Source organism: Typopeltis vanoorti, chromosome 18, assembly GCF_054136105.1.
Source record: "Typopeltis vanoorti isolate ZY-2024b chromosome 18, IOZ_Tvanoo_1.0, whole genome shotgun sequence".
In the NCBI taxonomy this organism is placed as follows: domain Eukaryota; kingdom Metazoa; phylum Arthropoda; class Arachnida; order Uropygi; family Thelyphonidae; genus Typopeltis; species Typopeltis vanoorti.
The window spans coordinates 45839450-45863696 of NC_143566.1; the positions used below are offsets into that span (position 1 = coordinate 45839450).

At 35.5% G+C, this 24247-nt stretch overlaps 1 protein-coding gene across 5 annotated transcripts in view; it reads left to right on the plus strand.

The window, feature by feature from the left end:
* Sac1 (phosphatidylinositol-3-phosphatase SAC1) overlaps positions 1-24247 on the plus strand; it is a 359287-nt gene that overhangs the window by 190331 nt on the left and 144709 nt on the right. For all 5 annotated transcript variants that reach the window (XR_016549855.1, XM_090408681.1, XM_090408682.1 and 2 more), the window contains exon 11: positions 21171-21250. Coding sequence is in view for 4 of the 5 variants with exons in the window: in XM_090408681.1 (XP_090264807.1) it covers positions 21171-21250 (80 nt within the window). In the remaining variant the exon portion in view is untranslated. The remainder of the gene's footprint in view (positions 1-21170; positions 21251-24247) is intronic.

Consider the following 24247-nt stretch of genomic DNA (forward strand, 5'->3'; position numbering starts at 1 on the left):
AACAATAAATAATAAATTACACGTTAACCACGGTAATTAACTTTAATGAAATAAAAATACAGATATTTTGTACTGAAATTAACAGTACATCATCAGTGTAGACAACAAGCAATTCAAAGGAATGAAATACAAACTACACAACAATCAGTGGATTACCAATTAAAAACTGTTGCTGCATGCTAGAAATTAATGTTAATAAAGAATATTATTAAAATTATTCTTAAAATTTATTTTTTTCATGGTTATATAAGATAAGACTCTCCCAAAGTTTTGGGAGGGAGAGAGAGAGACAGTAGTTTAGATTTGAATTTGGCTGATGTAAAAGGGCTTCGCAACTTTCTTTGAAAAGGCATTCATATTTAAACTTGCATCTATGGAGAAGACAAGCTTCATTTCACTGGATATTGTGTTTAGTGTGAACACTATGTTGTGTCAAACCAGACTTTTGAGGTTTCATGTATTCGATATACAAAGGTGGTCTGAAAAGTTCTCAGCCTAACAATAGAAAAAAACAAATTTATAATTTCAAAATTATTTTTATATTTATAGAGGGTGCTTAAGGGTCAAAGCTGTATAACTGACAAGAGAACACCATATTGCCTGTAAAGGAATGCGGAGAACCTACCAGGTCTTCCAACCTAATGTCCAATCCTCACCTTATCATGGTGAACCCTGTTAGATATCTACCTGGATACTGTATGAACGGGGATGGGTTTGCAATTTGGGATTTAGCTGACCAAACTGCATTCTTATTGGCTTAAACCAAAATATAATATAATGGTACAACATGACAGAATTTCATGCCCACTGGTGCGTCTCTTGGTTAAACAAGGTCCCCATTGTTTTTGCCAGAGGGAACCAGGATGAACAGCGAAAAGTCCGCTACTGGAACAAATCCTAAAACACATCCCAACTCGTCACCAGAGTTCAAGATTGGTACTATCACCATAAAAAGCCTGAATGGCAAAGAAATGGAAATGGATAAGTCGAGGAATTGGATAAGTACCAGATCAAAACAATAGTGTTGACTGAAACAAAAAAACAAAATCTGGTGAGATTTTTCTGACTAATAAATACAAAATGTTATATTCAGGCAATGATCATCAGGGAAAAGAAGGTGTAGCTAGAGTATTGAACACAAAATACAAGGCTAATCTTCTTGAATGAAAAACAGTATCAAGTAGAGTAATGTCAGCAAATATCAGAATGGGGAATTGGACAATGTGACTTATTTGTGCCTATGGTCCCACAGAAGGTTCTACTAAGGTAGAAGTGGAGAGGTTTTTGAGCCTTTAGAAAAAGCAGCTGACACAATGAAAAAGGAAAAGTTGGTCCTTGTCGGGATCTAAATAATAGAGTAGGAAATGATTATCAAACATACAAAAATATTTTGGAAAAATTTGGAGAAAGGAGCAAAGCTAATAATAATGGCAAATACCTGTTACCATTTTCTGCTCAGAACGTGGACTGGTTATTACTAACACAATGTTCCAACATAAAAATGTGCACAAATTTACAGAGAGAAGAGGCAAAGAGTAAGAAAAGTCTCATTGACTATGTTATTGTTGATAGTGATGTTTTCCCACTTACTAGAGTATATAGAGGATTTGAAATTGGAAATGATCGCCATTTAGTCTTGAGCAGGATAAAATCGAAAATCAATACTGAAAAGAAGAACATGTAAGAAAGTTTTAAAGCAAATAAAAGTTGAGCAGCTCTCAGATGTGCACTGTAGACTAAAATACACAAACATTATTGAAGAAAAAATGAATGAGTTTGAGAACAAGAACCAAACCTTGGAGATTCAGTGGCAAGCTGTAAAGAAAACACTGATTGATTCAGCCAGAGAGGCATGTGGTGGTGAGGTTGTCTGCAAGGATAGAAAAATCAGACCCCTCTAGTGGACACAGGAAGTTAAAGAGGCAGTGAAGGAAAAGAAGAAAGCATATCAAAAGTTTCTGGTGAATAAGTCAGCTTGTGCTCTTAGAGAATACAGAGACAAATGCAAGAATGCTAAACACTGTGTAAAACTAGCTGAACAAAAGGCATGGGAAGAATTTTGTAAGAACATAGAAAATAGATATCAACAAGGTGGCAAAATATTCTGGAGGCTGTGTTGAATAAGCTCAGAAATGGAGGAAAGAGTGCTGTAAAAGGAATTAGAGCTGATGAAGATGAAATGAAACCTGGAGAAAAAGATATCCATGATGTATGGAGTAATTACTTCGAAAAATTGCTGAATGAAACAAGTAGTGATGATAGCACAGTAATAAAAAAACACTCAACAGACATGCAATCAGGAATACATATCCATACGTGAAGTAGAAAAAGCCATCAAAAGCCTGAAATGTGGAAAGGCAGCAGGAGTAGATGATATTCGACCAGAAATGCTGAAGTATGGTGGTATAAGAATCTTACAGTGGCTGCACTGCATAGTTCAGAAAGCCTGGACAGAGGGACGAATTCCAGATGATTGGAGTAGAGCTCTCATAGTACCCATATATAAAAAGGGAAATAAAACTGAATGTGAGACAGAGGTATCTCTCTACTGAGTGTTCCTGGTAAGATTTATTCAAGTATACTTGAGAAACGATTGAGATGGATTGTGGAAGGGAAGCTTGGTGAAGAACAAGCTGGATTCAGGCCAAATATAGGCAGTCCAGATCAAATTTTAAAAATATACCTCATCACAACAAATAGTTGAGAAATCGTGGGAATATAGTGAAGATCTGTATTTAAGTTTTATAAATCTGGAAAAGGTATATGATAGGGTACCAAGAGAGAAGCTGTTCAAAGTGCTGCAGTTGTATGGTGTCAATAGAGGTATAAAATATGACTAGTAATATCAAGCAATACTTAGTCTTTATTTGAGTTGTAAGTCAGCAGTTAGAATTGAAGGAAATACAGGAAAATGGTTTAATGTTAAATCTGGTGCCAGACAAGGATGTACATTATCCCCTCTGTTTTGCATTATCTATATGGATCACGTTATGAATGAAAGTGGTATTAAACCTGATATCAAAATTTGATATGTTAATCTCAGCACTTTACTCTATGCGGATGATATTATACTTCTAAATAAATCTGTTACAAGTCTGCAAGACTCCCTGACTAAATTGAATAACTCTTGTAATAGATTTGGTATGAAGGTCAGCAATCACAAGACAAAGACAATGAAAATAGGCTGAAGTATTGAAAATTTCAACTGCATTGTGAATGGAGAACCTATAGAACAAATGAAACATTTCAGCTACTTAGGCACAATTTTTAGTGAAGATGGTAAATTAAATATGAAAATAGACAACGGAATCAACAAAGCTGGTGTGGTAGGAAGTCAACTGAATAAATTTATTTGGAATAAGGGAGAAGTTAGTCAAAACACTAAATTACCTGTATACAAGAAAGTGTTCAGACCAATTTTAACTTATGGATCTGAGAGCTGGGTTAGAAATAAAACAGACAAACATTCCTGAGAAAGATGAGAGGGGGTGAACAGATGTCACCAGTGGCAATATCATATTAAAAACGAGGATATTAGGAAAGAACTATATATTGTTAGCAGAGCTAATCTCAGGTGGTATATGGTCATTTAAACAGAATGGGAGAGGAAACATTAACAAAACAAGTGTTCTTTGCTAAATTTTCGAAAAAGACCCAGAGGAAGATTAAGATATAGGTGGATTGATACGGTAAAAATTGCCTTAGATGATAGAAATATAAGATCTGACAATGTTGTAGTCTTGACAGGTAACAGATTGATTTGGAGGAAAATTGTAGATAGGAAGTTAATGATGGTGTAAGTTTTTCATGTACACCCATTGAAAGTACATATCAGGAATTTGATGACGATGATGAATTATTTTTATTTTTCAACATAATCTCTCCTAAGACTAATATTTTTTTTTCAGCGATGCTCCAGCGACATTATCCTGTCCATGTAGTGGTTGTCAGTAAGTTCTGCAAAATATCTCTCTACAGCTGCAATCACCTCTTGATTCGAAGAAAAACTCTGACTAGCAAGGAACAGTTTTAGTTTTGGGGAAGAGATAGAAGTCAGAGGGAACCAAATCTGGCGAATAGGGTGGATGTTCCAACAATTCATAGTGCAGATCCCTTAATTTTCCCATTGCCAAAACACCTTTGTGGGCAGGTGCATTGTCCTGATGAAGGATGATTTTTTCTTCTGCAAACAGAGTCTTTTCTCATGAATTTTTTCATCTAGTCTGGTTATAAGATCGGAATAATATTCCCCAGTTATTGTTTTACCCTTTTCAAGATAATTGATAAACAAAATGCTTTTAGCAACCCAAAACACCGATGCCATATCTGCTGATGGAACCGACTTTGTCTTCTTTTAGTACTGCACAAAATGCTTCTGTCCACTGTTTTGACTGCTGTTTGGATTCTGGTGTGCAATTGTGAATCCATTTCTCATCCATAGTAATAAATCGATGCACAAAATCAGTTTTATTCTTGTTAAAATGCTCCAAGCACTGTTCAGAGATTTTCATGCGAGTGCATTTTTGATCTGCTGTGAGCAAGAGCGGTGCCCATCTTGCACAAAGCTTTTTCATTTGCAATTCTTCATGTAAAATATATCCTACACTTTCTTTTGAAATGCCTATACTCTCAGCAATTTCAAGCACTTTGACTTGCCATCAGTGGTATTGGATGATTTGTCATCCAATACCATATCTTGCACTTAGTCAATGATTTCTGCTGTTGTTACACTTTATGGACGTCCTTCACATAGATCATCTTCAAGGCAGGTAAGGCCATGTTTAAACTCGGCAGCCCATTTCTTCATCATCATCATCATCATCATCAAATTCCTGCCATGTACCCTCAAGGGGTGTACAGGATATGACAGTACTACATGAAAAAATTACATCATTACTAACTTCCTATCTACAATTTTCCTCCAAATCAGTCTGTTACTTGTCAAGACTCCAACATTATCAGATCTTATATTTCTATCGTCTAAGGCACTTTGTACCGTATCTATCCACCTATATCTTGGTCTTCCTCTGGGTCGTTTTCCTGCCAAACTGGCAGAGAACACTTGTTTTGCTAATCTTTCCTCTCCCATTCTATTTAAGTGACCATACCATCTGAGATTAGCTCTGCTAACGCATTCCTGGATGCTGACAATGTCAAGTTCTTTCCTAATATCCTCATTTTTAATATGATATTGCCATTGATGCCATCTGTTCACGCCTCTAATCTTTCTCAGGACTCTCATATCTGCGGTCTCCAGTCTTTGGTCAAGTGTTTTACTTCTGACCCAGCTCTCAGATCCATAAGTTAAAATTGGTTTGAACACAGTCTTGTATACAGCTAATTTAGTGTTCCAACTAATTTCTTTCTTATTCCATATGAATTTATTCAATTGACTTCCCACGATACCAGCTTTGCTGATTCTGTTGTCTATTTCTATATTTAGTTTACCATCTTCAGTAAAAATTGTGCCTAAGTAGCTGAAATGTTTTACTTGTTCCACAGGTTCTCCATTCACAACACAGTTGACATTTTCAATGATTCTGCCTATTTTCATTGTCTTTGTCTTTTTATTACTGACCTTCATACCATATCTATTACAACAGCTATTCAATTTAGTCAGAGAATCTAGCAGACTTGTAGCGGATTTATTTAGAAGTATAACATCATCCGCATAAAGCAAAGAGCTGACATTAACATCTCCAATTTTGATATCAGGTTTAATACCACATTCCTTCATAATGTGATCCACATAGATAATGAATAATAGAGGGGATAATGTACATCCTTGTCTCACACCAGATTTAACATTAAACCATCTTCCTGTACTTCCTTCAATTCTAACTGCTGACTCACAACTCAAATAAAGACTAAGTATTGCTTGATATAATGCCCCATTGACACCATATAACTGCAGCGTATTGAATAGCTTCTCTCTTGGCACCTTGTCATATGCCTTTTCCAAATCAACAAAACTTAAATACAGATCTTTGTTATATTCCCATGCTTTCTCGACTATTTGTCGTAAAGTGAAGATCTGATCCTGACAACCTCTATTTGGCCTGAATCCAGCTTGTTCTTCACCAAGCTTTTCTTCCACAATTCTTCTCAACCGTTTCTCAAGTATACTTGCATAGATCTTGCCAGGAACACTCAGTAGCGAAATACCTCTGTAATTCTCACATTCAGTTTTATTTCCCTTTTTATATATGGGTACTATGAGAGCTCTACTCCAATCATCGGGAATTCGTCCCTCTGTCCAGGCTTTCTGAACTATGCAGTGCAGCCACTGTAAGACTTTTATACCACCATACTTCAGCATTTCTGGTCGAATATCATCTACTCCTGCTGCCTTTCCACATTTCAAGCCTTTGATGGCTTTTTCTACTTCAAGTATGGATATGTATTCCTGACTGCATGCCTGGTCAGTGTTTTTTATCACTGTGCTGTCATCACTGCTTGTTTCATTTAGCAGTTTTTCAAAGTAATTACTCCATACTTCAAGGATATCTTTTTCTCCTGTTTTCATTTCACCTTTATCATCTCTAATTCCTTTTACAGCACTCTTTCCTCCATTCCTAAGCTTCTTCAACAACCTCCAGAATATTTTGCCACCTTCTTGATATTTATTTTCTATATTCTTGCCAAAGTCCTCCCATGACTTTTGTTTAGCTAGTTTTACACACTGTTTAGCTTTCTTACATTTGTCTCTGTATTCTGTAAGAGTAAAAGCTGACTTATTTGCCAGGAACTTTTGATATGCTTTCTTCTTTTCCTTCACTGCCTCTTTAACTTCCTGTGTCCACCAGGGAGTTCTGATTTTTTTATCTTTGCACACAACCTCACCACATGCCTCTCTGGCAGAATCAATCAATGTTTCCTTCAGAGTTTGCCACTGAATCTCCAAGGTTTGATTCCTGTTCTCAAACTCTTTCATTTTCTTTTCAATAATATTTCTGTATTTTAGTCTACAGTTTACATCTGAGAGCTGCTCAACTTTTATTCGCTTTAAAACTTTCTTACATGTTATTCTTTTCAATATGAAATTCAATTTTATCCTGCTCAAGACTAAATAGTGATCACTTCCAATTTCAAATCCTCTGTACACTCTGGTGTCCTGCACCAGGGAGAAAACATCACTATCAACAATAACATAGTCAATGAGACTTTTCTTATTCCTAGCCTCTTCTCTCCATGTGAATTTGTGCACATTTTTATGTTGGAACATGGTGTTAGTAATAACCAGTCCATGTCCTGAGCAGAAATCCAACAGATATTTGCCATTATTATTAGCTTTGCTCTTTTCTCCAAATTTTCCCAAAATATTTTTGTATGTCTCACAATCATTTCCTACTCTACTATTTAGATCCCCAACAAGGACCAACTTTTCCTTTTTCATTGTGTCAGTTGCTTTTTCTAAAGCCTCAAAAAATTCCTCCACTTCTACCTTAGTAGAGCCTTCTGTGGAACCATAGGCACAAATAAGTCTCATTGTCCAGTTCCCCATTCTCATATTTGCCCACATTACTCTACTTGAGACTGACTGCCATTCAAGAAGATTAGCCTCGTATTTTGTGTTGAATACTATGGCTACTCCTTCTTTTCCTTGATTGTTATTGCCTGAATATAACATTTTTGTATTTATTGCTCAGAAAGATCTCACCAGTTTTGGTCTATTTTGTTTCAGTCACCCCTATTATGTCGATCTGGTACTTATCTAATTCCTCAGCTAGCTCCATTTCTTTGCCATTCAGGCTTCTTACGTTGATAGTACCGATCTTTAACTCTGGTGATGTTGAGTTGGGGTTTGTATTCAGATTTGTTCCAGTAGCTGACTTTTCGCTGTTCGCCCTGGTTCCCTGGCGAAAACAACGGGGGCCTTGTTTAACCGGGCGACGCCCCAGCCGGCATGAAATTTTGTCATGTTGTACCATCATTTTTTATTTTGGTTTAACCAATAAGAATACAATTTGGTCGGCTAAATCCCAAATTGCCAGCCCATCCTCGTTCTTAATTGTCGAAAACGAAGGAGAAGAGTGCCCATGAACTTTTATGAACTTCAATTGAATGTCTTTTGGTTGTTAAACTTTCTTTTACAAAGAATTTTATAACTGTATGATACTCAATTTTATCGATTTCAAAGGATACAGACAACACTTTTGCTTCAGACAGCTGTATAAAACAAACTGCTTGATAGAATGACTTGCAATTTCACATGGATGCTTATGACAGATGTACCAACTTAAAAAAAAAAAAAAATCTTGCCGATGGTGTTTCCATCTATCGTCGAGGCCGAGAACTTTTCGGACCACCCTCATAATATCGATGTTCATTAATTCTTTTTTTCCACAGAATGGCCTGTTTGTTCAAAGTATGTTAGATTATATTCACACGGTAAATGCCAGCTAATGATAAAAATGCCAGTTTTTCTTTTGTAGATGGCAACAGGTGAGAAATTTTGTTGATCGGAAAATATGTGGGAATGAGATGATACTTCTTCAAAATTCTGCCACTCAGTTTCAAGATGCCAGAAATATAAGGGATTGGAATCCTGTGGTCTGTTGGAGAATCCTGATGTGTTGGAACAGAGGAGTCAATTATCTGCTGGATTTGATTAGAGTTGTAACCATTAAATTCTATTAATATTTTGATACTGAAAAATTCTTGTTATAAGCTGGAGGGAGATGAGCACGTTTTATGTGCTCTGTTAATTAAAGACTTGATAACACCAGTATTTTGAGAGGTGTGATGAGCAGACTTTGATGAATGTATCTGTCAGTAAAGGTAGGTTTTCGATAAACACTGGTTGATAAATTACTAGAGACTCTGCGTGTAAGAAGGATGTCCAAGAATGATAAACTACCAGCATTTTCTTTTTCATAGTGAACTGAATGCATGGGGGAAGTCTATTGATTTGTTGTGGGAAAGTAGTAAGATCCTCTTCAGAATGTGGCAAAATAGCAAAGACATCATCAACATAACAAAACCAAAGGGAGGGTTGGGGATGAATGGATGAGAACATGTTGTCTTCCAGACGATTCAAAAAATAGTTTGCCAATGGTGGAGACAGAGGGCTACTCATGGCAGTACCTTCAACTTATTTATAGATCTTGTTTTTCCAGCTGAAATATCCTGAATGTATAACAAATTCAAAAATCTTTGCAATATCAGGAGGGTAATCATCATATAGTTAATTAACAGTGTCAGATAATGGAATATTGGTAAAGATGGAAACAATGTCAAAACTGATTAACAAGTCCGACTCTTGTATTTGAACATCTTTGATTTGTTCAAGAAAATGTATGGAATTTTTGATGAAAGATCTGGATTGTCCAGTATGGGCAGTTAATAAACATGACAGAAATTTATCCTGTACACCCTTGAGGGTACATGGCAGGAATTTGATGATGATGATGACAGAAATTTAGCAATTCTATAAGTGGGAGAGTCAGTACAATTCACGATGGGTCTTACCGGATAACGTTCTTTATGAATTTTTTGGAGGCCATATAAATGAGGAGTTCTTCCAAAATAAATGCATAACTTGTCCACAGTATTTTGATCCCAACTGACAGCTTCATCAAGCAACTTATTTAATTGTTTAATTTGCATTTTCATAGGATTATGATTGATTTCTTGATAGGTGGAGGTGTCTTGCAAAAGGAAGTCTACTTTTCTCTCATAGTCAGCCTTATCGATTACCACTACCGCTTTTCCTTCATTAGCTTTCGAAATCGATATATTGCTATTTTTTCTTAATGAGGTTAGCGCATAGGTTTCACCACTCGATAAATTACATGGAGGTGATTTGTTTTTAAAAAGTGATGCAGCAACTTCAAAGCATTGTTTATTAGCATCTTTGCTGGAAAGTCCCGACAGATTGCATTCGATGTTATGCAAAAAATCAAGATACTGGATGCATTTAGGTACCACAACGAAGTTAAGACCTTTTAACTAGTTCATGCACTAGTTTCAGCATCAGATAACAGGCGTCCAGAAATATTCACAATCCACTTATTAGTAGGAGTATTGTCAAAGGTAATTTTTTGCTTATGGTATAAAGATTCGTATTTTTGCATCAGTTTGCAGGAATGTCTTTCATAAGAATGGGTTAAAGATTGTTTAGAAACACGAAGAATGGTATCCAGTAATTCGTCATCCAGGGTACTAAAATCCTTCTTTCAAGATCTAAAATAGACTGAATATTAGATCCTAAATCTTTTTTTAGTCACCCAAAGTTGGTTCTGTATCAAGGAAAAACTTGCACGAATATAAATTGCTTGAGCTTCTGGTGACCGAATGGTTTCTCTACATCTAGCAAATGTAGGAATAACTTTCGTATCACGGCATTTTTTGAGTAAGGCAAATCAAGTGTGAAGATTACCTTGAAAAACCCATAATTTTCCTAACTTGCCTGTTTGTTTAGTGAATTCTTCCCCATGAAGGATAATAAGTCTCCATAGATGCAAGTTTAAATATGAACCTTTTCAAAGAAAGTTGCTTAGCCCTTTTACAATCGGCCAAATATGAATTGAAATGATTGTCTCTCTCTCCCGAAAGTTTGGGAGAGTCTTATCTTATGTAACCATCAAAAAAATAGTTTTTAAGAACAATTTTAATAATATTCTCTATTAATAATAATTTCTAGCATGCAAAGCAACAGTTTTTAATTGGTAATCCACCAACTGTTATGTATTTTGTATTCCATTCCTTTGAATTGCTTGTTGTCTGCACTGATGATGTATTGTTAATTTCAGTACAAAATATCTGTATTTTTATTTCATTAAAGTTAATTACTCTGGTTATCGTGTAATTTATTATTTATAGTTATGCCACAGGTACCTTTTTAAAGATCAACAACAGTGTTCAGATATTCCTTTGAGGACACTCTACTTTCCAGCAATATCATGGGACTCATTCTCTACCAACAGAATGGATCCCCTGAGAGACTGTCTAGTCCCTACACCATGATATCACCTCCCAAACCTTGAGTTATTTACAAGGCAAGCTGGATTGAGCGCTTCTGCCAAACTCTCTGCCTACTGTTGGTATAAAACAAGGTGTATCATGACTCGTCGGACCACATGACTCTTTTTCCAGTGTCCAGTCATGGTGTTCCTGACACAGCAGTAGATGAACTTTTTGGTTCTTTGCAGAAATCAGGGTTTCCATATAGGCATGCAACTACCAATACCAATTCTCTTCAATTCCCTATATGTGTAGTTTAGTGGGATATAGGGTGTGAACAGTGTTCATTAAATGCTTTGGTCAATTGCTGCACACAGGAAGTTTGGTTTGTCCTTAAAAGCCTTCTCAGATGACAGCAATCTCATTCCTGACAGACTGTCTTAGGACCACAGTTATGCCTCTTAGACAAGTAACATGGGTTATTTATCCACTTATTAAACACTTGGGAAATCTCACCTTTTAAGAAACCAGTTAGCTCTGCTGATTTCAAAATCATGGCTCCAGCCAAACTGCACCCACGGTAAGTCCTATATCGAACTCTGAAAAATCCTTTGTTTTTCTCATTGTGATCAACACTACTGATGATTACCGACCAGCAGCATTCTTAAATAGTTGCCTAGAACAAAATTTGCGTTGCCTAGAAGGCAACGCAAATACCCCACTTTGACTCTGGCCTGTACGCTGCGTCACAAGTCATTGTGAGCATGCGCAATCTTAGTTGAGCTTAGATTGCGAGTCGTGTTTCTTTTTGGCATGTTGTTTGCGATTTTTCTTACTTCATTAAATTAATTTAACCCCAAAATGCCAAAAAGAAACTGTGTTTTTACAGATGAATTAAAAAAGGATTATCCTTTTTTGAAAAATGTTTGTGGTCATATTGACAAAGTGAAATGTGAACAGTGCTCTTCAGAATTTTCTGTGGCTCGTGGTGAGCATTCGGACATAAAAAATCACTTGACATGTGCAAAACATAAGGCTAGTCTAGCAGCGGCAGGAACTTCCTCAAAGATATTGTCATATTTTAAAGGTGCCGATCCAAGTGACAAAGAATTTTTAATAGCTGCTAAAGAAGCAATATTTGCATTTCATGTTGCTATTCACAATCTCAGCTTTAAGTCTGCCAATTGGTCATCTAAATTGATATCAAAGCTTTTTGAAACAAAGTTTAGACTAGGTAGAACAATATGGGAAGCTGTCATTGTTAATGTGATTGAGCCACTGTTGTTTCAGCAAGTTTGTGAAGATTTAAACAAAACAAATTTTTTGACGATATCAATTGATTCTTCCAACAGGAAAGAAATTAATACTGTGCCATGTGTTGTGTGGTATTTTGCACCAGATTGTGGAGTAAAAGTTAAACTTTTAGACTTTCAATCAGTTCCCAGTGAAATGCAGAAATACTGACAAACCATTTAATGTCAGTTATGAAAACTCATAATATAACAAAAAAAATTATTGGATTTTGTGGAGATAACACAATACCAATTTTGGGGGTGTAAAACAGAGAGGAGAAAACAATTTTTACAGTCGATTGAAGAAGAAACTAGAAAGAAATATTGTGGGCATTCATTGGTTGCGGTGTTCACATCGTTCACAACTGTCTTCAAATTGCAGTTGATGTTCTACCTATTGAAATAGTAGCTTTAGTAGTCAAAATTTATAAATATTTCCACATTTATATGGTTTGAGTCACTCAACTAAAAGCGTTCTGTGAATTTGTAGATGTAGAGTATGAAAAAGCTCTTCAACATGGCAACACCCATTTACTTTCGCTACTTCCAGCTATTGACAGAATACTTGAAATTTATGAGGGACTGAAATCATGTTTTATTTCACAAGAACACTGTCCGGTGATGATAAAACAGTTCTTTGATTATGATTGTGGTGAAATGTATTTGAGGTTTGTACACGGGCTACTCAAATTGTTTAACAAATCTATCTTGATTATGGAAAGTACAAAAGCGAGTGCAACAGATATTGTCGTTGAACTTAGAAAATTAAAAACAAATGTTGAGGAAAGGTGTGATAATAAATTTATACCTCAAGAAGCAAAAAACTTTTTAGAATACTGGAAAATAATGGAAGTATTAATATCAATACAATACTACAAGAGTTTACAAAATTTTATGACTGATGTCTTCTTTACATTGAGTTTTGGGAAAACAGTTTTGGTGGAGCAGAATCTTTTACTTAGATAAACAACAATGAACTTGGTCTTAAATTGAAGCTGCAGGTGAAAAAATTAATGAAACTCTTGCAAATATTGTAATAAACATGGATGAACTGTTTGATGAAGTGGTGATTGCAAAAGCTTTTTGGTCGGCAAACTATAACATTTTGAAAAATACAAGTTGCGAAGAAAAATAGATACAACTATTCAGTCATTTCAAAGAAAAGAACATTTCATTGCCCAATCTTGTCCAAATTATAGAATATATTTTCAGCCTGCCAGGCACATCTTCACCTCTTGAAAGGATATTCTCAATAATGAATAACATATGGTCTGAAGAAAGAGATAGAATGGCTGAATCAACAGTAAAAGCTGTATTGTGCTGCAAACTTAATAGTGAACTAAATTGTAGTGAATTTTTTGACACTATTCAAAATAACAAAGAATTTTTAAAGAAAGTTCACTCTGGTGATAAATATTAATAACTTTTTAATAATAAGTTATGTTCAGTTAAGAGTAATTAAAAATTATTATTACGATAAAAATTATTACTGCAAAATGTTGTTTTTTTGTTAACCATTCTGTTATTTAGCCTTTTGAATCATAAGTACTTAGCGTAGAAGGCGTTACTTTCTGTTTTGAGCAAATTCTCAAAAATGTTCCGGTTTGATTAATAAAAAAAAATAAAAAAATTTTATGGTAAGTCTAGATATAATGCCCCATTGACACCATATAACTGTAGTGTATTGAATAGCTTCTATCTTGGCACCTTGACATGTGCCTTTTCCAGATCGACAAAACTTAAATACGGATCTTTGTTATATTCCCATGCTTTCTCAACTATTTGTCATAAAGTGAAAATCTGATCCTGATAGCCTCTATTTGGCCTAAATCCAGCTTGTTCTTCACCAAGCTTTTCTTCCACAATTCTTCTCAACTGTTTCTCAAGTATACTGGCATAAATCTTGCCTGGAACACTCAGTAGGGAAATACCTCTGTAATTCTAACATTCATGTTTTATTTCCTTTTTTATAAATGGGTACTATTAGAGCTCTACTCCAATCATCAGGAATTCGTCCCTGTGTCCAGGCCTTCTGAACTATGCAGTGCAACCACTGTAAGACTTTTATACAACCATACTTCAGCATTTCTGGTCGAATATCATCTACTCCTGCTGCCTTTCCACATTTCAAGCCTTTGATGGCTTTTTCTACTTCAAGTATGGATATGTATTCCTGACTGTATGCCTGTTGAGTGTTTTTTACCACTGTGCTATCATTGCTTGTTTCATTTAGCAAAGGATATCTTTTTCTCCCATTTTCATGTCACCTTTATCATCTCTAACTCCTTTTACAGCACTCTTTCCTCCATTTCTAAACTTCTTCAACAACCTCCAGAATATCCTACCTCCTTCTTGATATTTATTTTCTATGTTCTTGCCAAAGTCCTCCCATGACTTTTGTTTAGCTAGTTTTACACAATGTTTAGCTTTCTTACATTTGTCTCTGTATTCTCTAAGAGCACAAGCTGACTTATTTGCCAGGAACTTTTGATATGCTTTCTTCTTTTCCTTCACTGCCTCTTTAAATTCTTGTATCCACCATGGAGTTCTGATTTTTCTTTCCTTGCAGACAACCTCACCACATGCCTCCAGCTACATCAATCAGGGTTTTCTTCAAGGCTTGCCACTGAATCTCTAAGGTTTGGTTCTTGTTCTCAAACTCTTTCATTTTTTCTTCAATAATCTTTGTGTATTGTTCACATCTGACAGCTGCTCAACTTTTATTCGCTTTAAAACTTTCTTACATGTCATTCTTTTCAATATGAAATTCAATTTTATCCTGCTCAAGACTAAATAGTAATCGTTTCCAATTTCAGATCATATGTACACTCTGGTGTCCTGCACCAGGGAGAAAACATCACTATCAACAATAACATAGTCAATGAGACTTTTCTTATTCCTAGCCTCTTCTCTCCATGTGAATTTGTGCACATTTTTATGTTGGAACATGGTGTTAGTAATAACCAGCCCAAGTCCTGAGCACAAATCCAACAGGTATTTGTCATTATTATTAGCTTTGCTCTTTTCTCCAAATTTTCCCGAAACATTTTTGTATGTCTGACTATCTCTTCCTGCTCTGCTATTTAGATCCCCAATTTTTCCTTTTTCATTGTGTCAGTAGCTTTCTCTAGAGCCTCAAAAAATTCCTCCACTTCTACCTTAGTAGAGCCTTCTCTGGGACCATAGGCACAAATTAATCTCATTGTCCAGTTCCCTGTTCTGATATTTGCCCACATCACTCTGCTTGAAACTGTCTGTCATTCAAGAAGATTAGCCTCGTATTTAGTGTTGAATACTATGGCTACCCCTTCTTTTCCTTGATTGTCATTGCCTGAATATAATGTTATTTTGTACTTTCACATCCTTTAACTTCTCATTCATCTTCTCATCATCCCAGCAGCTTGTGCACACATGCAATCATAACATCCAATTGTTGCTTTACAAATTTCATAACCTCATATATTTTGTAACTTGTGAAGCTTAAATTTTAAAAGGTGAATTTGCGAGTTGAATGACCCATTTGTTTAAAAAAAAAAAAAAATCATCTAACGCCTTTTTATTCCCGTATACGGGGAGTAGGCGAGGCCATTTAGCCCTATCTAACTTTTGGAGACTGAGTGGGCAGTTCAATCTTTACTGGTACCAATCAGAGATAGATGGCCCAAGGCTATCACTAATTAAGCGGTACACAGTGAAGAGAGACGGCTCAAATGTGCCGTCATCTCGTGGTCCCTACCCCTAACGATATATTTAATGTCTGAAATAATGTGGGTTCTACGGTCGATTTTCTTGAGTTTACGGGACGAAAAACCTGCTTGCCCTTGCCAGAGATCGACTAACTTGGGAACCAGTCAAAAAAAGGCTTAGAAAAATTTCCTCTAGTCGCCGACTAGACTCGAAACCAAGTCTTCCTTCGTGCGGCCAAGTGCCGTGGTGTGTAAACGCCACATCCACTGAGCTACACAGGCTCTTGACCCATTTGTTTTTGCCCAATAAACAGTCTGTTCAAATCTTCCTAAAGAACCACATCATCTATTTCACTTTTCTTAGTTTTCTCCAGCTTTGCTATTTGCATATTATCTGGTTATAAAGTAAATTATAGTTTTGAAAAAGTTATATTATTGTTTACTTCTTGATCCATCTCTATGACCCCAGCAAGATTTGAATCCACTGCGTTTTGGTTGGAGTAGGTATAACAACTCGGCCAATCAAGCCATAAAAATTGACTTTACATCGATTGCATTAGTATCCCATAATGCAAAGCACACTTCCTTTGAAAAGTGCTTAATGCTGTGGATTAAGTGATGGACACTACCCAGATTGTTTTCAACTTTTGCTTATACTAAGATAAAGGATTAAATATGAATATAATTTCTTGTGAGATAGCCAAAGAAAGTGAAAAAACTTTCTTCAGCTATCTCTGATCCAGAGCATTTTAATAAGAGAAATATATGACTTTTGCATTAATTCAACCTTGGCATTTTCCTTGGTCTAGCTTCCACTGATGAGACCTCAAAATCCATCCGGGTGGAGAAACAGTGAATGAATTTAAGAAATAGTTTGAGCTACGAGGGTGGTCTGAAATGTTCTTGGCCTAACAATGAAAAAATTAATTTATAATTTCAAAATTGTTTTTATTTTTCAACATAACTTCCCTTAAGACCAATACATTTATTCCAGCAATGCTCCAGTGCCATTATCCCATCCCTGTAGTGGTTCTCAGTAAAACCAAGTTGTCAGCTATATAAAACAAACTACTTGATAGAAGACTTGCAGTTTCACATGGCTGTTTATGACAGATATACCAACTTAGGAAAAAAAATCTTGCCAGTAGCGTTGCCATCTGTGGTCGAGGCTGAGAACTTTTCAGGCTCCCCTCGTATATGTCTGTGACAGTTGGACCTGACTTGGTGGGTCTCTTGACTCTGTGGAAGTCTGATGATGGTATTCAAATTATAATGGTGGAGAAAAAAACAAATGAAGTTCTAGTGAGCTACCCTTGGACTAGAAATTAGGAGTTTTGGCTGCTGGACCGACAGTTATCTTAAAATTATATTTTTAATTTGTGGTGTTTTTTTTTTTTTTTTTGGTTTTTTTATCCCAGAGCACAGCAGCAGAAATAGTAGAGGAAGAGAAATTTTTCTATTAGTATGGAGTTGGAATGTGTTAAATGTTTATAAGAAGATGTATGCAGTAGATACTAAATGACGGTGTTAGAGCAATTGTAATGAGTTAGTAAACGATTAGTCATTAATCAGTCTGATCACTTTCTTCTGTATTGCATTGAGTATTTTTAGAGAGTGCTTGATGACACCTCCCCAGATGTATGAGCAGCACTTAATAGATGGGCAGATGTGTGGTTTATGCAGGGTTAATAGTTGTTTGGAGGTAAAGTACTGCCTTGAGCGAATGAGAAATCCTAATTTTTTGGATGCTGATAAGGCAATGGTTGTAAAGTGTTTATGCCCAGATTGTTATCAAGCTAATCCCAAGGGGAGAGAGATCTCATCTTGCCTAAAGATTTGGGTGTTATTAATGGTAAGGCTGGAAGAATATGATTCTTTTTTTGTGGGAAATAAGGCAGAATTGTGTTTTTGCAGGTGTTGAAATTGACAAGATTATCCAAGCCCCATCAGAGAATGGCTTGCAGATCAGAATTTAGACTTGCATTGGTTGTTGCTCTATGAGTTGTGGTGGTTTGTTTGGAGAAAGGTTTATCAAGTGAGGAGGAAAGTAATGTACTGTTATTGGCAACAATTTTAATACACCTGCTCTTATTTGAGAGTAAGGTGTGCTTTATAACTACTGCCAATTCCAAAAATAGTCTTTGATATTTTTAATAAACCTTTAAAGGATAATTTTGGAATTTTGAATGGTTGAGTTTTGCCTCTTTGAGACGAGTAGAAATGCTAATGTGTTTGCAGTTTATGTTTTATAACAGTTTTAATTCACAAGACAATAATAAGAAAATAAATGATACATTTATTTACTTAGTTGCTGATATTTCACTGGTAATTAAGTAAACAGAATATGATAACAAATTGCACAATCTTCAACATTCAAAATCATACATTGTGATGCTACTAATAAACAAAAGAATAAAGTTTTTGATTACTGAAAAGTGCTTGTTCTTGGTCCATAACAAACTCAAGCCTTTTCATGTAAAGATACCCAGATTATAGAATATATGTAACACCAAAAATTCACAAAAAAGATACACCCCTGCACCTAGTTGTGGTTAGCATAAACAGTCCTACATATAAATTTGCTAAATGTTTGGCTAAATCACTAGTCCTCCCTCGTAGGTAATTCTTCTTTCTTTGTTAAAAAAAAAAAACCTCTGTTCACTTTAAAAGTATTTAAAAAACATTCTAAAAAGTTTAGACTTAATGATTTGCTTTACTATTACTTCACTAATTACTAATGTACCATTAACTGAACTCTTGATTTGATAAAGTCCAATTTCTCCCCGTATATATTTGAATTATTCATACTTATAGTACATACTGGTTATTTCGCATGAAAAGGAAAAATATAAAGCAGCTAGACAGGAAAGCCATGGGTTTACTCCTTCCCACCACCATTTTTGGCCAATCTATACATGGAACACTGAGAGATTTAAGCACACAACTATTCTCAAAACCATTGGTTTGGCTGTACTATGTAGGTGATGTATTTGCTATTTGGCCACATACTCCTTAGGTGGGAGATGATATTCATCACCCAGTGTGAAAACACCACCACCCTGCTTATTAGAGGCCTAAAGTGGCTTGAAAAAGTTCCATGTTTGGTCTCTATAGTAGGGTTTCAGATTATGTAAAATTAAATTTAAAAAATACAAAAAAAAAAAAAAAATAGAAAAAGAATCCTTAGCCCACCCATAGTACTATATAGGTTCACAGAAAAACCTTTCACTGGTGGGAGACACACAAAAAAATAACAATAATTACTCCAGACACATTACATACATTTTTATTGCATTTAAATAGCCAGCATCCTGAACTCCACTTCACAATGGAAGAGGAATCACAGAACTGTTGGTCCCTCCTAGATACACTATTCACATGCCTTCCAAATGCTTCATTATCCTTTTCTTTTTATTGAAAGCTTACACACATTGGAAGATATCTGCACAAACAGTCACCCCATCATCCAATGCAAAAGTATGATATCCCCAAACCCTAATATGCAGAGTCAGAGCTATTTGTTCCAATATTTACTGTTATTATCACTGAATTCATCATAAGAAATACATTCAGGACCATTGTTCTGTCAATTCAGGACTATCAGGCCATGTTTTGGATGGTCTAGTTCAACAGTATAGTATTCTAAAAATACTAACGCATAGATCCAGAGCTATCCATTCTAATATTACTGCTGTTATCACTGAACTCACCATAAGGAATACATTTGATACTGTCATGGCAAGTCTGGATGCAGATTGGATACAATCTGGATACAATGCAAAAGTATGATATCCCAAAACCCTACAATGTGGATACAATTGGATACAATCTGGATACAATGCAAAAGTATGATATCCCAAAACCCTAATATGCAGAGTCAGAGCTATTTGTTCCAATATTTACTGTTATTATCACTGAATTCATCATAAGAAATACATTCAGGACCATTGTTCTGTCAATTCAGGACTATCAGGCCATGTTTTGGATGGTCTAGTTCAACAGTATAGTATTCTAAAAATACTAACGCATAGATCCAGAGCTATCCATTCTAATATTACTGCTGTTATCACTGAACTCACCATAAGGAATACATTTGATACTGTCATGGCAAGTCTGGATGCAGATTATGCCTTGGACATCCCTTCAGACAGGATTAAATAGAAGAAGAAAAAAAAGTATAACACAAAAGTCATAAGTCAGAGAGCCTGTTTTTGGAATCAGCAGCAGCTTTAAAAGATTCTCCAAACCTCAACAAGTATAGCTGTATCAATAATTTTAAACAGTTCTCACTATTAATTATTTGTTGCTGTTTGCATACTCTGACAAACTGAAGATGCTAAGTATAAAACCAATAAAATGTCAACAATTAAGTAAATAATTTACTGTTATATAAAAAAAAAAAAAAACTCAACATTTTCTGCTTTCTGCCTTGCTTGTTTTCACTTTGTCTGCACTTTGGATACATCCCTCTAGACTTGGACATTTAGAGTAATTCTACATCCAAGTTATGAATATTTCTGAAAATAATGTGCATTATTTTATTAACTAATATTTCACTCAGGGAATTTTACAGCAGCATTAAAAGAGGAAAGAATATCAGAATTTCATTGTATTACAATGAAAATAAAGCATTCAGAGCAAGTTTGTAGTCCATTGTTTCTGACTGTTGTTCAGTGTGTGTGTGTGTGTGTGTGTGAGAGAGTGAGAGCAAGAGAGAGAGAGTGTGTATCCCCAGTGATTCAAGATGACAGCTTTTCACATTTTAGATAAAGGTATCAATTATTCTTATTTAATTTAGGCTGTGGCATAGCCTATTCAGACAAAATTTATATGGAATTAGTGGCTTTCTTAGAATATTGTTAGACTGAGAGTTTCCTAAATTTATGTTTATTAAGAATTTAGGGTTACACAACAACAACATTGGACTTCCATAGCAGATATGACATGCTTCAAATGGCTTGATTAAGTTAATTCATATTGTTGTTTAGAGCAAGTTTTTATTTTCTCCTTATTCCCTACTTTGTATAATTGTTTCTAGAATGAAAACAATGAAAAGCAATTGTATTGTGCCTGATTTCATGTACGTCTACACTGGCACTCTATTGATATTGTATTATGATGCAAAATAAAATCCCTTGGGCACATTTGATTCTTCTCCTAAATCAAAATTTTATTTTTTATACTCTAATATTAGTTATAAGACTAACAAAGGCCAAAAATGTCCTTCAATTTTTCTGCTGTTTTCTTGCATGGATGATGCTTTTAAATTTTGGCTATATTTTGACAGATCGACCATAAAGGAGCTGAAAAACGTTTAGAACAGGCATTAGATGAGTTGATAAAACTAACTGGAAATTCTAATATTAGGTAAATACTTTTTCCCTAAAGATTTATGTACATGGATTCTTAATTGCATAGATAGTTATTTCTGTCATTAAAAATACCCATTATACATTTGATTCAAACTTTTTTTTTGTTGTTGCTGCTGTTATGCAGTTTGAACTATAAGAGGGAAGTTAGTTGCCATGATTGTATCTCTGATTGAAGGTGATTTTACTTTATTAGTTAAAGGAGTCTTCTATTTATGCTTTAATTATTTGCTTAGTATAAATTTGTATTCTTATTAAATAGCATTTGTAGCACACAAGGTGTTGCAAAATCTATAGCATAGCAGTGCCATGGGGATATATGGTAAAGTCCTCCTGACACCATGCTCCAGGCATGGTGTCAGGAGGATAGAGGTAACTAGAATGAAAGAGGGTGACTGGAAAAGGCATGTGCAGCTACAAGTCAACAATCATTCATTTGTTATATTGTTATTATTTTCTTGGTCAGACCCAACATGAGAGGTCTATATAAACTAGCAATACTTATCATATTTTTCTTTGAACTCTTTCACTGACCAAGCACTCATAACTTCAGTTACCTATTCCACCCATTCACCATTCTCCAAGCAAAAAATCTTTTCTTCATACCATTGTAAAGCTCACTCTTATGCAGTTTCCATTGATCTCTTTATGTCATACATTGGAAATTTTTTTCTGTGTTAATTCTGTAAACTCGCTTAAATAACTTATATAATTCTGTCATATCCCTTCTATCAACTAGATTTTGCAATCCAAAAGTTGCCAAGAAATTACATTCTTGTTTGATCCTTTATCCAAATGTAAGCAACGTTTGCTCATGAAGTATCTTCATGACTAAGCTACCTGTGTATAGTAATGACTTCACATTATTTGCCTTAATATTCCATAACACAGAACACGCACACACATCCTTTCAGGTATGTGTATAATGCTGTGCATTATGAGAAGAGCTACTCCCCAGAGCGGTTTTAACCTTTATTGAGGTCTCATCAGCAGGACCCATACCCAAAAGAGAGATACTAAGGTTGAAGTCCCATATGCAAGTAGTGATTAACAAGAATATAATTTCCCAGACTGGTTTCAACCTTCATTGAGGTCTCATCAGTGGGAGCCATACCCAAAAAAGATACTAAGATTAAAGTCCCATATATAAGTAGGGAAAAACAAGAATATAATTTCTTGGCAAATTTAATTTAGTCCATAGCCAAGTGGAAAAACTTTCTACAATTAGCTCTAATCCAGAGTATTTTAATAATAAGGTGCGACACCTTATTAAATTTTTACCACTACAAGAATATAATTTCCCAGACTGGTTTCAACCTTCATTAAGGTCTCATCAGTGGGAGCCATACCCAAAAAAGATACTAAGATCGAAGTCCCATATACAAGTAGGGAAAAACAAGAATATAAATTCTTGGCAACTTTAATTTAGTCCATAGCCAAGTGGAAAAACTTTCTACAACTAGCTCTAATCCAGAGTATTTTAATAATAAGGTGTGACACCTTATTAAATTTTTATTAAATTTTCACCAATTGTATATGTGAAACATATGACTTCTGCATTACTTCAACCTTGGTATATCACTTCTTAAGTTCATAGATCCAGTTCCAGCTATTAAATCTAAAGAGATGATTAATACTTCATTACACAACCTGGAAAAAAAGATAATGACAGCAAACCAAGTTGTTACCTTTGCAATGCCGTGCTCAAACACCAACTGTCCCCCGAAGAAATCAAGAATCTTATCGTCAAGAAGAACAGAACCAGGTGCCATTCTCACAGGATGCTCATCCCTGACTGGCAATCACTCAACAGAACCACTTATTGTCCAACAAGCAAGGACCATCAGAACAACAATGGGAAATGAAACTGCTTGTCCCTAAACACCAAGGATAATCCACTATTGAAGATAACAAAAGGTCTCACAACGGACTGCAAACCCCTCCCATCAATTTGTGGTGATACAGGTTTGATCTAACATGATGCCAAGAAGGCAGAAGCTTTGTTGACAGTTTAGAAAAATAGTGCAGCCCTAGGTACACACATGCAGACCTAGATTTCATCAGGAAAGTTCATGCCAGTGTACATTGAGACATGCAAAATCCCAAATGACAGCCAACCAACTAATTTCACTTTCTGAAATATGAGAAATAGTCAAGAAAATAAAGAACAGGAAAGCACCAAACCCAAGTGGGATTTCCAAAAAGTCATCAAACATCTATCCCCCCCCCATACAGTCATTATTCATCATGTAGCAATCATTAATGCAGTGAAATCCAATAATTTCACTATCTGGCATGCTGGAAAGATGCTGACATAATCTTATTCCTGAAACCATGGAAAGCAAAGCAATTTTTTAGAACTACACTCAATCAGTCTGCTGTCATGCTTAGGAGAGATTGCTGATTGAGTGATACAAAATTGCAAAAAATCACAAAGAGAAAAAAAAAAACTCATACCCTATGAGCAGTTTGACTTCTGCAAAAATCCACTGTACAACAAATCAAAGTTGCAGAACACACATCAGTGTGGAATACAATTGGAGACAGCACACTGGTACCATCTTTCTTGATTTTGCAAAGGCATTCAGCAAGATCTGGCATAGAGGATTACTCTATAAACTAATCAACATCATACTCCCATTAAGCCTGACCAGCCTTATCAGTTCCTATATTGAGGATTGGAAGCTTCTCTTGAAATTGCAGGGAATCAGATCATCTGAATGCAGGATTATAGCAGGAGTTCTCCAGGGCTTCCTTTATTCACTATCCCCTCACACTACTACCACAACAGTGGCCCTACACACAGATGAGACCAATAATAGCCTGATCCCTAAGGCTGAGATTGGTAGCCAAAAAATTGCATACCACTATCTCAAAATTAGTGCAGTGGTTCAGGCAATGGTGCTTGACGGCAGTGCAGACAAGAGTGTTGCTGTCCTCTGTACAAGGAAACACACACATCCTGAAGGAGAGGTTATCATGTTTGGTATCTTCA